This window comes from Jatropha curcas, chromosome 10 (assembly GCF_041381405.1).
Source record: "Jatropha curcas cultivar XTBG-Jc1 chromosome 10, XTBG_Jcur_1.0, whole genome shotgun sequence".
NCBI lineage: Eukaryota > Viridiplantae > Streptophyta > Magnoliopsida > Malpighiales > Euphorbiaceae > Jatropha > Jatropha curcas.
In genome coordinates this window covers 21629076-21645409 of record NC_143160.1, presented here as the reverse complement: position 1 = coordinate 21645409, position 16334 = coordinate 21629076, and the positions used below count along the sequence as shown (strand labels likewise).

General features: G+C 36.9%; 1 protein-coding gene across 3 annotated transcripts; it reads left to right on the top strand.

Annotated features, from left to right (window-relative positions):
• Positions 1-2015: 2015 nt before the first annotated feature.
• Positions 2016-6773, top strand: LOC149493261 (FKBP-like peptidyl-prolyl cis-trans isomerase family protein). 3 transcript variants are annotated; one of them, XM_089715747.1, is made up of 5 exons: positions 2017-2450; positions 2545-2667; positions 3644-3760; positions 6116-6284; positions 6434-6773. In XM_089715747.1, exons 1-4 carry the CDS (start codon positions 2028-2030, stop codon positions 6269-6271), a joined length of 819 nt encoding a protein of 272 aa, XP_089571873.1. In that variant the 5' UTR covers positions 2017-2027; the 3' UTR covers positions 6272-6284; positions 6434-6773. The 3 variants fall into 3 exon arrangements, with proteins under 3 accessions (XP_089571875.1, XP_089571874.1, XP_089571873.1); XM_089715749.1 differs by lacking the exon at positions 6434-6773 and having other exon boundaries at positions 2016-2450; positions 6113-6254; XM_089715748.1 differs by lacking the exons at positions 6116-6284; positions 6434-6773 and adding an exon at positions 3934-5138 and having other exon boundaries at positions 2016-2450.
• Positions 6774-16334: the final 9561 nt, after the last annotated feature.

The following is a 16334-nucleotide window of genomic DNA, read 5'->3' as shown; positions in this document are numbered from 1 at the left end:
CATGTCATAATATTTGCACGACTTGCAGCTTTGATGAAGAGATGTAGTCAATATGATTTGTTTAAATTTGGTTAATTTCAAAAATAATTTGATTAATTTGGTTCATTTAAAAATTTCACTCAAATTACTGATAAGATATAGTGCAAGAAAGAGTCGTGTTTCTTTATTGGAGGAGCGGGTAAGTCCACTTGATGGTTTTTTAAAATTTAATATTGATATTCTGCTATTGGAAAGCCAAGCCCAACGGGTGTTGGAGGAGTTTTAAGAAATTCTTCAAGTGTAGTTAATTGCATGCTTTACAAAGCGGTTGGTATATTAAACTCCAATGAAGTTGAATCATTGACATTGTTTGTAGCTATTTAGATTTTTGCTTCTTCTTTGAGATCTTGTCCTTTGATAATTGAATCGGACTCTAAGCAACAGGTTGAATGTTGCATAAGGAGAAAAGACCATGGAAATGGTGGAAATTATTCAACAAGTTGGATGAGATGGTGTTGTCATGTTCCTATATTTGTTTTGCTCATGTCAGGAAATCTAAAAATCATTTTACAAATTTACTAGCTAAGAAAGGGGCTGTAGAAAGTTTTTTTGCTTGGTTATAATGTTATGGTTTTATTTCTTTACTCTTACATCAAGAGCGAAGGATTTAAGCTTATCATTGTTGTTTTCAGTTGTTTTTCGAGTTTTATTTAACTGATTCAGGTCTTAGTTTGGGTGTATTACGAGAAGTCTATTGACTTGGGTTAGATTCCTCAATTAGTTAAACTTTTTTCCGGTTTTCTTTTTTATAATAATATTAAGAAATTTATTTGCTGATAAAAAAAAGATGTTCACCCTTGCAATAGCTAGGTGTCTGCAAGACCATAAGGTACACAATAAGAACTTAAAAGCCTAAAAAAAATTTACCAAAATTGAAAAAATACCACAAATAGAAATTTCTATTTCATAATTCATGCATCCAAGAAATCTTTTTCATTGCTATCAATCCATATAGTTCTCAAGCTCATTTCTCGACCTCATTGATAGAACGTTGGAGGCGTGTATTCCTTTTTGAGCTTGCGAATGATGGTTCAGCCATGAGATAGAAGAGAGAAAGAGAGGTACAAGATGGATGAGAGTAGAAGGAAGCAGAGTCTCGTTATGGTTTGTAATATGCTCAATTGGGGCTAATTGATTTGGGAGAAAAGAATAGACAGGAGAGAAAATGAGACGCGATTGAAAGAGCAATTTTTCAAGCTGACATGATAAAAAAAAAAAAATTGTGAGTTGGTTGTCCACGTAATCTTTTCAGCGTTGGTCCATTGAAAATCAAGTAAAAGTCACCTTTTTGAGTTACACAAATTGGAATTGAAAAATTTTTACATGAAAAATTGAATTCGAGGGACAATATAAGATAAGTGCTTTGTTTTGGGATGAAATTGCAATGATTATTCTAGGGTACTCGCTCGCTCCGAACCATTTAATAAAAGTAAGAGTAGTTATAAATGAGTTTGGAACGGGTATGATTAGTGAAATTACTATCCATAACGAATATGGAAATGATTCATATAAAGATATATAGGTACTTGCTATATTCAATAGCTTTGGTCATTGATACCAACGGCTCTTCACGCATTATTATTTAAAATATATTTTAAATAAGTTTGTTCGTATAATATTTATGGACCTATCCAATTAAATAATACTTTAAACAGATTTAAGACAAGTGCGAGTAGTAAATTCTAAATATGTTCATATACTGTACTTGAATAACACCAATATTAAGTTTTAAATGGATACAAATACATATGGCTCAAAATTCCCGTATACCCACTATTTCCATCCGTAGCTATAATCACCATTCTTGTGCTTTAACCATTATATAAACAATTAACTACTAATTTTTCTTTTTCCAAATATTTTTGTATTTTAAAATTCGTATGTTAAAAATTTTTTTCGTATTCTAAATTATTTTATTTCCAAATATTTTTTGTGTTTCAAATTCCGTATTTTAAATTATTTTTCTTTTCAAATATTTTTTAACTGACATGCGACCAGAGACTTGCATTCTTCCTCCGAAAACAGATAAGAAAATGGCGCTGAAATGCTTCGCGTCCTCAGTACCCCTTCATGCAACCTACGATCATGTCGTCCAATTGACACCAGTGTCATCTGCTTTATCATCTCCTCCGGAATCCCTTCAAACAAGAAGAGGAATTTTATCAGTCGTATCAGCATGCACAATCTTTTCGATTTCTGTCCCATTCTCTGCTGCTGCTGCTTCTTCAAATAATCAGCTTCTCGAGCTCCCAAATTCTGGTGGAGTTAAGGCCTTGGACATCCGTGTCGGCTCCGGCGAAGTCCCTGCTGCTTCTTCAAATAATCAGCTTCTCGAGCTCCCAAATTCTGGTGGAGTTAAGGCCTTGGACATCCGTGTCGGCTCCGGCGAAGTCCCTGCCGACGGCGACCAGGTCCTCTCTCTGTGTAACTGTGTTCGTCAATTTTCTTATTAATAACCAATTTGATCAAATTTGCTTCGAGAAAGACTAAACTTGTTTTTTAAAGGTTGCAATCCATTACTATGGAAGATTGGCAGCAAAACAAGGATGGCGATTTGATTCAACATACGATCACAAAGATGATAGTGGTGAACCAATTCCTTTCAATTTCGTTCTGGGCTCGAGGAAAGTGAGTTTCTCGACCCACACTCTTCTAATATATGTAGTATTTGTAATAGATTGGGTTCACTTGCTATTTGGTTCTGGAAGTTTGATTTAACTCAGTATTTGGTTCATAAATCTAATCTCTATTTTAGAAACTGAAGTCACAAATTTCTAATATTTCGTTCTGACAAATATGCTGTAGTTCTTCCGATTGCTTAGTTGCTCAAATTTGTCAAAATAGAGCTCTTGGTAGTGAATTTCACCAATCTTTATGAGAGTTTATTTTAGGAGGTTAACCTCTTAACCCCATCTGCAAGTCTTTTTATAATGTATACGAGAGTTGATGAAGGCTATATGCTAACGTTCTTATATTAACCTCCAAATATCAATTGTCCTTAAAAACTTCACATCAATTAGTCTCGTAATTCTTTTTAACTATCGATTAGTCTCTTATTCTCTTTGGAACTCCCAATCAAAATAAGGTTATTGACTCCCATTCACAATCGATTAGTCTCTATTAACTCGTTGTTCCATTTAAAACTCCCAGATAATGCATTGAAGACTAGATAGTAAACTTCTTATACCATTTGGCTTAACTTTTTATTTTTGACTAATAACAAATTTAACGAAAGTAGTTGAGGAATGAACTTGCAAATATTGGTTAACTCGACTTTAAAAGTAGAGATATAACTTGTCAAATAGGTCGAATCTTGAGGGCTAAATACTAATCAACTGTTATTATCTTGCTGCAGTTTATGAAAATTGCTTCTGAGGCTAATATATAATTATGAATAAAGTTATTGTGTTTTATAGCATCCTAGATTGTCAAAAATATTTTATTCACCATGGAATGCAATTAGATCAAATGATAATTTGGCATGTTGCAATAAATATTTGAAAAACAAAATTGATAATTGCATGAACAATCAAAATTGAAATAAGGAAAAAAAAAATTGAAGTTGGAAAATCATTCGCTAATGATGCATCTGAACTACTTGCAGGTCATTTCAGGGATTGAAGTAGCTGTAAAATCAATGAGAGTTGGTGGCATTCGTAGAGTCATCATTCCGCCATCACAAGGATATCAGAACACAACACAAGAACCTATACCACCTAATGTATGTAAATTTTATCCTTTCTTTCCTAATTGAATCTTTATCATTTTTTCCCTTTTCTAAAGACAAATTATCTCCAGCTCTTTGCAATTATATTTTCTTCTGATTATGTTATATGAGAAAATGTCTTCATTTTTCGTAACCTAAACTACTATTTCCTCCTTTCTACCTTGCAGAACTTTCCCTGTCTTACTATGTTTAAATAGAAGTAATCTGCTTTGAACAAGAGTTGCAACTGAAAAGGACACTTAAATTTGTTATTTCACTATTTAAAGATCTATTTCTACCTCTAGGGCAGACATTTCTTAGAACAGTGAAGACCTTACAGTTCCCACATTGTCCTGTCACGGATTAGAAAACAAAGGTGTGCACTTGTGAAGTTTAGTGGCAATTGTGCTCGAATAGGCATGTGAGAGAGAAAGAGAGAGAATGCCATATCTAATCTTTCCTCTTGCACAGTTAGGTGAATGGATCAAAGTAGCCTATTTTTGGAGTTTCTATGTCGTATTAATTTTTGCTTGTAGGGATAATGTCTTTGGCTTGACAGTGATCAAGCACTTAGGCAAAAGATAGATGGGTTTGAGAGTTGTGATGAAGTTGCATGTAAGACTCTAGTTTAGGGCTGTATTTTCCATATATTGTTTAGATCCATTCTCGTTTTTAAGAGCCTAGATCTTTTCTAAACTTTACTTTATTGCAAACTGTTTGCCTTGATATGGGACTTTTATATTTTGAGCCTTTCTTCAAGTTTATAATTAAGTACGCTGGAGTTCTCGATTTAACTCACTGTAGCATTGGTGTGGTGAGAACTGGTTGTAAATTGTAATCATAGTTATTGAAGGTGCCTGGCACAAGCAAGGAGTGCACCCACCACTGCCTCTGCCTCAAACACTCACAAGGCTGGCGACTTAGTTATTTTTGTTCCTTTTTAAGTTGTTTCATCTAGTCATTAGTTTTGTTTGTTCTTTTTTAAGTTATTTCATCAGTCATTTCTTTGCAATATTTCAGGGATGGAGTTACCTTATGTGTGCGTGAGTGTATGTGTCTATTTATATATCCATAAAATTATACATATAAAAGGAATCTACATATGAGTACAAATTCTATTAAAATAAAGAGAAAGGAAAGGATAATTTGAGTTGTATATTAAAACTCTATGTTCTATTGAAGTTTATATGAAAGAAAGAGAGGGAAAGAGAGAATCTAAGATAGAAAGAGGATGAGAAGAGAAGTTGAAAAAAGAAAAAGAGTCAATATTAATTTTTATTTTATAAATGTTATGTAATAATATTTTATTTTCAATTTTGTTCATAGAGTACAGTTGCAATGAACTATCAGATTAGGGGTACAATAGTAGAAAAAAAAAAAAAAAAGGGAAAAAGAGTTGGGTATAAATGCAGCAAACATTCTATTAAACATACAACCATAGTAATTAAATGAGCGAGGCGTGTTAAGGCACAAAGGGCCACTGGAGCCTGGGCGCTCGCCTCTTAGCAAAGGTGCGGGCTTGAGTGAGGTGAGGTGCAAGAAAAATAAAAATAAAAGTAAAACACATAAATCTGAAAACTATATTTTAAGATATCAGAAAAAAAAAAATTAGAAAAACATAAAAAAGAAGCACACATAAATTCGGAAAAAATTGGCAGCACAACAGCTTATATTTTAATATTACTATATTTGCAGTTATCTTATATAGTATTATCTTATTATATTTCTTTTGTTCCTTTTGTCACTTAAACATGCATGTGGACCTTGTGCCTAGGCTCCAGGACTTCTTTTTGCCATAATACACCTTGGCCTTGTAATAACTAGGGTTATATTCTATTTAAGGATTTGTACTTTTGATAGAGCTGCCAGTGATACAGTTGTGAGATTGCCAGAAACAGGGTTACTTGGACTGATAATGCTGATTTAGCTCAAACTTCTTTTGCCATTGATCGCCAAGTAGTTTCAATAAATTTTGTACCACTATCACCATGAGCACAATCTGATACGAGAGTGGCTCTAGCTTGGTTGATGTGCAATCAGAAGCTGAATTGCCAAGTCTTTCATTTTTGATTTTTCATTTAGTTTTGTAGTGTAACAATTTCTACATAAATGTGATCTTAATCTCTTAACAATCAAGTTGCATTTCTTCATAATGTGCTTGGACATGGTGCTGTTATGGTGATTCTAGTTCTAAGAACTAGTAGGTACGCAACTATAACTCATAAAGGCTTTGGATCCAATTTTATTGTAGAGACATGATAGCATGGACACAATGTTATAATATTGTATACTTTACAGTTTCGTTGGAGCCTATGTATCTTTTTATCAGAATAACTTTACTTGCTTTCATTTTCCTCCTCTTTTTAGTAGTTTTTTGACAGGCAGAGGCTATTTACAACTATTTTCAATCCCACGCGTCTTGCGAATGGAGAAGGCTCAACATTGGGTACTCTCATGTTTGATATTGAGCTTGTCAGCCTGAGGCACAACAGTGACAACATTCAGGTCCCAAAAGATGATTTCTAATGCATGTCTCTAAGTAAGCTACTCGATGAATTTTAATTCATTTTTATTTTGTGGGAACCAAGATTTAGAAGATGATTTCTAACGCATGGTTCCTTCCCCATCTCGGTTAAGCTGTATTTCCCAGTTTCCAAAAAAGCCTGATAAGAAAATTACATGTTGCAGGTTGTCGCATACAGCCATATGGACCTGAGATCTGCACTACGAATTTAGATTCGTGGTTGTTATTTCTGACATATCTACTTTGTATGTAGTGCAAAATCTCCTTCGGGAATAGGAAATAGATAGTCTTCTAAATTGATCAATTGTTTTCCGTGTTCATGCAATTTTCATGAACTGTAACATATGTTAATTTGTTAGATTAAGATCTTTTCAGTTCCAGCGCTTATCAACTATGATGAAGCTTTGTTCAATTACCTTACACATTTATAGTTGTTCAAATACTTATCTCAAAAGAAAAAAAGTTGTCACTATATAAATTGTAGAAAAGTATTTTGTTCTTTTAGGCATTGTTTGTCCTGTTAAACGATATCTATCTATGGGCTAAATCATTAAAAAAAAACTTCTTGCAGATAGTTTTAATTGTATTCAAGACTCAATTTGTTTTCGTAAAATAATTTATAGGAAAATAACTTGTTATGAAAATACTTGGGAAATATTTTCCTTGAAAATATTTTTCAAATAATTTATTTTCCGTTGTTTGGTTGTAATATTGAAAATTAGTTAAAAATATTAAAATTTTATCTCATAAGATCATAAAAAATATCGATAATAATAAAAATTATATAATTTAAAAATTTTATTGTTAAATATGAAAAGAATGCAAAAAATATATATATATAAATTATGAACGCCGCCGGTGGCTGGTGGTGGTGGTCGGTAGTAAATGGTGACTGGTGATAGTAATTATGATCATTAATAAATTAAAAAAATATGGATTTATAAGGTTTGCAAATGTCCGGAAAGTGTTTTATTCTCTCGAAAATGAGAAGTTATTTTCCTTAAAAATGATTTAATTTTCTTTTGATCAGGAAAATACTTTCCGTTGACTTATTTTTTTGAGCTCCTCAAACAACAGCAATTGTAGAAAATATTTTTCTGCAAGTTATTTTACGGAAACAAATGGAGTCTAAATCCAACTTTCTTCTCCTAATACTTTGAACTTCAATTTTAGTTACAATAGCACCATAATTTCAAATTGTACCTAATTTAATGAGTAAAATATTATTTTCATAAGACCTATACTCTTTCATGGTATATTAACCAAAAACTCACCGTTTACCAATCTAACTCCTTTCCTGTCACTCCCACTATCAAAAATAATATTTTATTCATTAAATTAAGTACAATTTGAAATTATAGTGCTATTGTAACTAAAGTTGAAGTTCAGGATACAAGGAAAAAAAAGTTGGATTTAGGGTATAATCAAAACTATCCACAATTTTATTTTATTAGGCAGATAAAGTTCTATGTTTATTAGGCAATATTTATCTAGACTTTAAATCTTTAAACTCCATGCTCTTATATAAATACCTAGGTGTGCAGTAAGAAAGGCAGAGGCTTTGGAAGAAACAATCTTTATGCTATCTCTATACATCCCCTGCTCTTTCAGAAACATTATAATCTCTTTTCTTCTAAGTAATAAAGTATTGAATTATTTGATTTTGCATATCCTTGTATATGCTATTTAGGAGTGTATATTGCTCTTTCCATAGTGGTTTTTTTTTTTCTATTTAGAATTTGATATTTGTGTATAAATAGGATGTATAGGATCTCATTGAAATATAAGAAAATAACATAACCAATTTTTTTCAAACCTGTTCTTAAAATCAACATGGTATCAGAGCCATAACTAACTTTTTTTCAACCTAAACACAATAAAGAGAGAAAGGAAAGTAAAGATAGGACAACCCTAGTTCTAGGTTGAAGTTACTATGACCACAGGAGGGAGACTGACTTGACACTGCCCAGCCCAAGAGGAAGAGGGGTTGCTGATCGGCCCATACCCAGATTTCGGTCACCGTCCGACGTCACGCGATGCTGAAATTTCTGCGTCCTTCTTCAGTGCTCGCTCATGGTGCATTTTTCGGCCACCTTTCCGACAACAGCCAGTTCCCGTTGCTGCCCTGGGTTTGATTTCTTCAAATCAAGGTTGTTTTGTAATTTTTTGCCTATTGTGGGTTTGTTTTCTGATTCTTAGACCTGATTTCCTCTCTTTCTCGAGTTATATACAATGGGTGATAGTATTAAAACCACAGACACATTTTGGAAATTATATGGATGATCGACTAGGAGTCCTGATAGTAAAATGATGGGTCGTGGTGGTTAAAGAATTGGTTCAATTAGACCTGTTGCACACTTACCTGAAGCATCTCTTGTTGGGAATTTCTCTATTGAAGAGATACAATTGTTAAGACTTTTTTTTTTTTGTCAAAACTTGACTCTTCCTCCTTCACAACCACTTCTAATTTTGTGCAATCTAGTATGAGCCTTCTTATTAATTCTATTGATGATTCAGGAGCAACATATGATAGACTCTTTTAATATATTTTTAATCTATTTATCTTGTTTTGGCAAAAAAACTGTTCGCGCTGCTGATGGTTCTTTCACACTTATTTCTAGCACAGATTCTATTAAGTGCACCTTCACCATTAATTTAGCTTTTGTCCTTCATATCCCTAGTTTTTCTGTAAACTTTTTATTTGTTAGTGTCACTACAAAAGCTCTCAACTGCAAAATTGAGTTTTTTTTTCTACTCATTGTGTTTTGCAGGATCTGAGAACAGAGAAAACGTTTGGCTTTGGTAGATTGCATGACGGCCTATATCTTCTTGAAAAAGATTGGCCTTTGGCTCGTAGTATTCCTTCAGCACTGTTAGAAAATCATGGTAATGTTAGTTAAAAAATAATATGGCATATGCGATTAGGACGTCCTTCTTTTTTAGTTCTAAGGAAATTATATCATAGTCTTTTTGAGCATTGTTAGTTAGAGTCTTTAAAATGTGATGCTTGTGAATTTGCTAAACATACAAGGAGTTCTTATATTTCCGTAATAATAATAATCCCTTTCATGACTATTCATTCGGATATAGGGGGTCTTCCTTCTACTATTTCCTTATCTGGTTATAAAGGGGTGTTACATTTATTGATTGTTGCACTAGATTGACTTGGGTTTACTTGCTAAGAGCAAAAAGTGTTGTTTTCTTGCTTTAAATCTTTTCATAACAGGATTAGTACACAATTTGATGCAATGGTTAAAATTTTGAGAGCTGATAATGGAACAAAATATATAAATAGTAGGCTCATAAGTCTGACTAAATCCCTTAAGCTTCTCAAAGCTACTCTGGCATCTATCAGTCCACTCAAAACGGACATCCTTACGGAGAAGTCTAGTCAAAGGGGCTGCAATAAGAGAAAACCCCTTGACAAACCTCCTGTAATATCTAGCCAAACTTAAGAAACTGCGAATCTCTGTGACATTCGTAGGTGGCTTCCAATCAAGCACTGCCTCAATCTTCTTCGGGTCCACCCGAATGCCCTCTGCAGAACAACATGCCCTAAGAAAGCAATCTCAGTCAACCAAAATTCACACTTACTGAGCTTGGCATATAACTGTCGGTCTCTCAAGGTCTGAAGAACTATTCATAGGTGGTGATCATGATCCTCTCTAGTCGGAGAGTGCACAAAAATATTATCAATAAAAACCACCACAAACACTGTTGGGGCATTAGTCAACTCAAATGGCATCACTAAAAACTCATAGTGACCATATCGAGTCCTGAAAGCAGTGTTAGGTACATCTGACTCTCTAACTCTCAATTGATGATATCCTGATCTCAAATCAATCTTCGAAAACACAGTGGCCCCTCTCAACTGATCAAATAAATCGTCTATTCGAGGTAATGGATAATGATTCTTCAGTGTCACCTTATTAAGCTGCCTATAATCAATGCACAATCTCAAAGTACCATCCTTCTTCTTCACAAATAATACTGGAGCGCCCCAAGGAGATACACTAGGTCGAATGAAACCCTTACCAAGCAACTCTTGAATCTGAATCTTCAACTCTCTCAACTCAGTAGGAGCCATCCAGTATGGAGTAATGGATATCGGTGCAGTACCCGGCACAACCTCGATACTAAACTCAACCTCTCTCACAGGAGGCAAACGAGACAAATCCTCGGGAAATACATCTGGAAAGTCACACACTGTCAAAATCTCATGGACACTGGGAGATCTCCGCTCAGGCTCAAGTACACGGGCCAAGAACGCCTCACAGCCATGCTGTATCATTCTCCTAGCGGTACTGGCTGAAATAACATTAAAGAGGTAATCCATCCTCTCCCCCACAACTACAATCTCCTCTTCAGTTGGAGCCTAAAGCGTAATCCTCTTACGTCTACAATCAATAATGACCCCATGTCTAGACAACCAATCCATACCCAATATCACATCGTACGCCCGAAAAGGCAACTCTATCAAATCACCCGGAAATACATACTCATGAATGACTACAGGGCAATCTCTATACACCCGATCAACTACTACACTCTGACCCAAAGGGCTAGTAACCTCAATGTTGTGCTCTAATGTCTCAGCACGCATACTACCCAGTCTACCCACATGTATGCATATGTATGAATGCGTGGAGCCCGGATCAATCAAAGCAAGTACAGAAGTGTCAAAGATAGAGAAGGTACCTACAATGACATCCGGCGCATCCCACTGCTCCCTAGTCCTGATGGCATAAGCCCTCGCCTGTGCTCTAGTCTCTGGTCTCTCCACAGTCTCAGAAACTTGTCTCTCACTCCTAGTACCATATCCCTCACTCTGGCCTCTACCTCTGCCTCTCTGAACATAGGGAGCTGGCCTCCCAACTTGGTGAGCCGGACGAGTCACAGTCATAGGACAATCCCTAATCATATGCTCAGTGGATCCACATCTATAGCAAGCTCTTGTAGCTCCCCAACACACCTCAACATGTCTCCTGCCACACTGACTGCAAATTGGTAGACCTGGCCATGCAGCACCTCCACCACTAGCAACAGATAAAGCCAGAGGAGCTGATCTCGTAAATATACCCCGACCAACTGTCTAGCCCGGTCTGACCCCCATTTGCAGTCCGCCTCTAAACCTCTTGCTACTAGACTGGACCCTTGACATCTGTCCAGACGTAGCACTCTGTAATCTCTTATACTGACTACTCTACTGGATCCTCTAACCTCTGGCCTATCTCTCATTCCGAATAATCTCAAGCTCTGAAGCAGCCTTCACCAAACCAGCTAATGTGGTGTGGGGTTGGGATGTCAAGTGCATCCCATACTCATCCAGTAACCCCTTCCGAAACCGCTTACACCTATCTGCCTCAGTAGTGACCAACTTAGAAGCATACCTACTCAACCGTTGTAACATCCCTTCCCGGTCCACCCGTAAACCCGAATAAACCGAGCCGAGACGCTACAAACTGGTTGACTGAATGAACTGACATGCTGAAATCATAATGTATAATGAATCTAATATCATGCTGAGATTGCTTATAGGAATAATGTACTGATGCTGTTATATTAATACTGTCTATAATCTTTACAAGACATGATACTAGTTACAAAATGGATTGGGCCCAACTGTGTGCCCTGTACATGCCATAAAAAGAATAACAAAATGAGTTTCTACCCTGAAGACCGAGTCTTCTACAGATGAACGGCAGCAGTTGTAAACGGACCCTCTACGGACCAGTCTCAAAACCTGCGAGTTAAACAGGTAACTCGCTGAGCAAATAAAGCTCAGTGGATATCTCAACAAGGAAAGAAACAATAAAGCACATACTTGTATATAAAGAATCATGTAGGCACACAAGGCACATATAAGCACACATATCATGATATCTTTCATTTATCTGTATGATTTATGTAATGTTATGTCCAGATATCTGTATGGCTCCATAAGGTTATAGCGAAACCGAGGTGATAAGAAAAACTGTATAAACTGGATGAATACTATATACTTGGCTGCTATGGCCCATATAATCATATCCACTCAACGGCCTGTAGCCGGAGTAACAAACTGTATGAGGCGCAGATCTGCTATCCTATGTCGCGACATGGCCTTATCGACATGGTTTCTACCTAACCTCAATGGAGCATAATGTTGGTATGTCAAATGTATAACACAACATCATAGTAATAGTTCATCACTTCATAAATTATAATGTTCATATGATTTCACATCATTTGCATGCTTGGATGTTGTTTTGATACATGTTCTAATGTTGTCTTTTTGTTTTGAAATGATTGGATGCATACAAGTTGAGCAAAGAACCCAATTACATAGAAAAAGAAAGTCCAAAAATGCAGGAAAAGCCAAGTCGCGAGCGCGCCTGTAGAAGTCGCGAGCGCGAGATGCAGAAAATAAGAGACAGTGTGTTATCAGGCACAAGTCGCGATCGCGTACTTGAGAGTCGCGAGCGCGTAGTGTGCCAAATGAGAGACAGTGAGTTCTCAGGCACAAGTCGCGATCACGTACTTGAGAGTCGCGAGCGCGTAGTATGCCAAATGAGAGACAGTGAGTTTTCATGCCAACTACGCGAGCGCGCAACGCAAGTCGCGAGCGCTTCCAGGCCAAGGGCCAACTTCGCGAGCGCGTCTTGCAAGGTCGCGAGCGCGAGAAGAGCAAAATGAGAGTCAGTGAGTTTGAAGTGAAAGTCGCGCGCGCGCAGTGCAAAGTTGCGAGCGCGCGACGTGCTTCCAGCCTACGCAGTGCCAGGTCGCGACGCGTTTCTAGCCTGCGCAGTCTGCACTCTTTTGGTCATATCTCTCAATATACAAATCCAATTTGGGTGATTCAAAAACCCATGCAAAGCGAACATATAGAGGAACAAATAACTCTTCTATGACACTTCCTAATTCCATCATTAACTGGGGTCAAAATCAAGATGAAGTCCTCCCCTGTTTTCAACATAAACTCAATACCTCCCCTGTTTTCTCACCACTACCATTCTCCAACATGAAGCAATATATTGTCTCAATAGCAACACACCACACAAATTCTCATGCAAAGACAATAATAAAAATCAAGAGATATCAAACCTTTACTCCAAAAACGCGTGAGCTCTGTTCTAGCTTCTCTTCTCTACACTCTTTGAACTCCCTTCTCCTATACACACCAAAATTCTGATAACTTATCTACAATATAACTCAAGTAGAGACTGAATAACAATAAGCTGCAAGTAATTCTACTTACTTGGAGAGAATTGAGGTTGCCTAAATGGATGAAGAAATATGAAGAAGATAAAGATAAAGATGAACAATGGGAAAGTAAAATGATGATTACGGGTAAGTCATCATAAAATCAAGATAAATGATGGAAACTTACTAAATGATACCTCAATTGTCAAAAAGCTATAACTTAATACCCAAGCTTGTTCTTTTAATGCCATTAAATCCTAATCCTTACACTTTGCTCTTTTTCTCTCAATCAAGTAAGTCCACTAATAATCCCATTCTACCCCAATCGGGTTTGGTTCAACTCGACTCAACTCGACTCTATGCAAAGACTCGACTATGCAAAGACTCGACTCGGTAGGATGTCACAATTCTCCCCTCCTAAATAAAAACTTCGTCCCGAAGTTTACCTGTTGTGAACAACTGCGGATACTGTTGTCGCATGGTTTCTTCAGATTCCCAAGTTGCTTCTTCTGTCTTATGATTCCTCCAAAGAACTTTTACCAATGCTATTTTCTTGTTCCGCAATTCTTTCATTTCTCTTGCTAGGATCTGAACTGGTTCTTCTTCATAAGTGAGATCCGGCTGAATGTCAATCTCTTCTGCTGATAACACATGTGATGGGTCTGATCTGTATCTCCTTAACATTGATACGTGAAAGACATTATGAATCCGATCTAAGGTTGAAGGTAATGCTAGGCGATAGGCTAATGGTCCGACACGTTCAACAATCTCGTATGGACCAATGAACCTAGGGCTAAGCTTACCCTTTCGTCCAAACCTTAGGATCTTTTTCCATGGTGAAACTTTCAGAAATACTTTATCACCGACCGAGTACTCAATATCCTTTCTCTTTAAATCGGCATAAGACTTCTGTCGATCACTTGCTTCTTTCAGCCGTTTTCTGATGAGTCCCACTTTCTCTTCCGTTTCTCTAACCAAATCTGGACCCAAAATCTTCTTCTCACTAAGTTCTGTCCAACACACAGGTGTCCTGCATTGTCTACCATACAATGCTTCATATGGTGCCATTTTAATGCTCGATTGACAGCTGTTGTTGTAGGCAAATTCCATGAGAGGTACAGATCTGTCCCAACTGCCTTCAAATTCTATGACACATGCTCTCATCATGTCTTCCAGGATCTGTATGACTCTCTCTGATTGGCCATCTGTTTGAGGATGAAATGCAGTGCTGAAATGCAATTTCGTTCCTAATGCTTCCTGCAGTTTACCCCAAAACTTCGATGTAAACCTTGGATCACGATCAGATATAATGGATGATGGAACTCCATGTAGTCGAACTATCTCTCTAACATAAATTTCTGCTAACTTGTCTAGAGAATAGTCCATCCTAACTGGTAAAAAGTGTGCAGATTTAGTTAATCTGTCCACAACCATCCATACTGCATCATGCTTCCGCTGCGTCTGAGGTAATCCAGTAACAAAATCCATCGTGATCTGATCCCACTTCCATGTTGGCACTGTTATTGGATGAAGCAACCCTGTTGGCAATTGATGTTCTGCTTTTACTTGTTGACATGTTAAACATCTTGTTACAACATTTCCGATGTCTTTCTTCATGCCCGGCCACCAATAGCCTTTCTTCAAATCTTGATACATCTTGGTACTACCGGGATGCATTGTATATGGACTGTTATGAGCTTCATGCAGAATCTTTTGTCTAAGCTCTCCTGTCTGCGGTACAACAACTCTGTCTTCATAGAATAAGACTCCACTGTTATCCAATCTGAATTTCCCACCATGATCTTCCTGTACTTGTTTCACCCATAGTGCTGTTTGTGCATCTTTCTTCTGTGCTTCTGCAACTTCCTGAACCCAAGATGGCTGTACTTGCATCTGTGCTAGAATAATTCCCTGCTGGTGCAACTCCATGCTGATTCTCATTGTTCTCAAAGTAAACAATGATTTCCGGCTAAGGGCATCAGCTACCACATTAGCTTTGCCCGGATGGTAATTAATGACATAATCATAATTAGCCAGAATCTGCATCCACTTCCGTTGTCTTGAATTCAAATCTTTCTGTGTTGGTAAATACTTTAAACTTTGATGATCTGTGTAAATGTAACACTTCTCACCGTACAAATAATGCCGCCATACTTTAAATGCTAGAACAATAGCTGCCAGTTCTAAATCATGGGTTGGATAATTCAATTCATGTGGCTTTAACTGTCTGGAGACATAAGCTACCACCTTCCTTTCTTGCATAAGTACACATCCTAACCCAATATGAGAGGCATCACTGTAAATCTCGAAGTCTTTACCTGACACTGGCTGGGTCAACACTGGTGCTTCAGTCAACTTTTTCTTCAAAGTGTCAAAACTCTGCTGACATCTATCATCCCATTGGAATACAACTGCTTTCTTCAATAATTTTGTTAAAGGTGATGAAATGATAGAGAATCCCTTTACGAACCTTCTGTAATAACCGGCTAAACCCAGAAAACTGCGAACTTCTGTAACATTTCTGGGTGGTCTCCAATTAACAATAGCTTCAATCTTCTTAGGATCCACTCTGATACCCTCAGATGATACCACATGTCCTAAGAAAGAAACTTCTTCCAGCCAAAACTCACACTTACTGAGCTTGGCATACAGCTGTTTATCCCTTAATGTCTGAAGTACGATCCGCAAATGTTTATCATGTTCAACCCTGTCTCTGGAGTAGACCAAAATGTCATCTATGAACACCACCACAAACTGATCTAAATATGAATGAAACACGCGGTTCATGAGGTCCATGAAAACCGCTGGTGCATTTGTGAGCCCGAATGGCATGACTAAAAATTCATAGTGACCATATCGGGTCCTGAATGTAGTCTTAGCGAT

Bases quoted from the DNA above. Each gene is read 5' to 3' on its own strand.
- LOC149493261 (XM_089715747.1), top strand. From the start codon at position 2,028: ATGCGACCAGAGACTTGCATTCTTCCTCCGAAAACAGATAAGAAAATG. The intron at 2,451-2,544 runs GTCCTCTCTCTG...TGTTTTTTAAAG, and splicing joins TCCCTGCCGACGGCGACCAG to GTTGCAATCCATTACTATGG. The intron at 3,761-6,115 runs GTATGTAAATTT...TCTTTTTAGTAG, and splicing joins AAGAACCTATACCACCTAAT to TTTTTTGACAGGCAGAGGCT.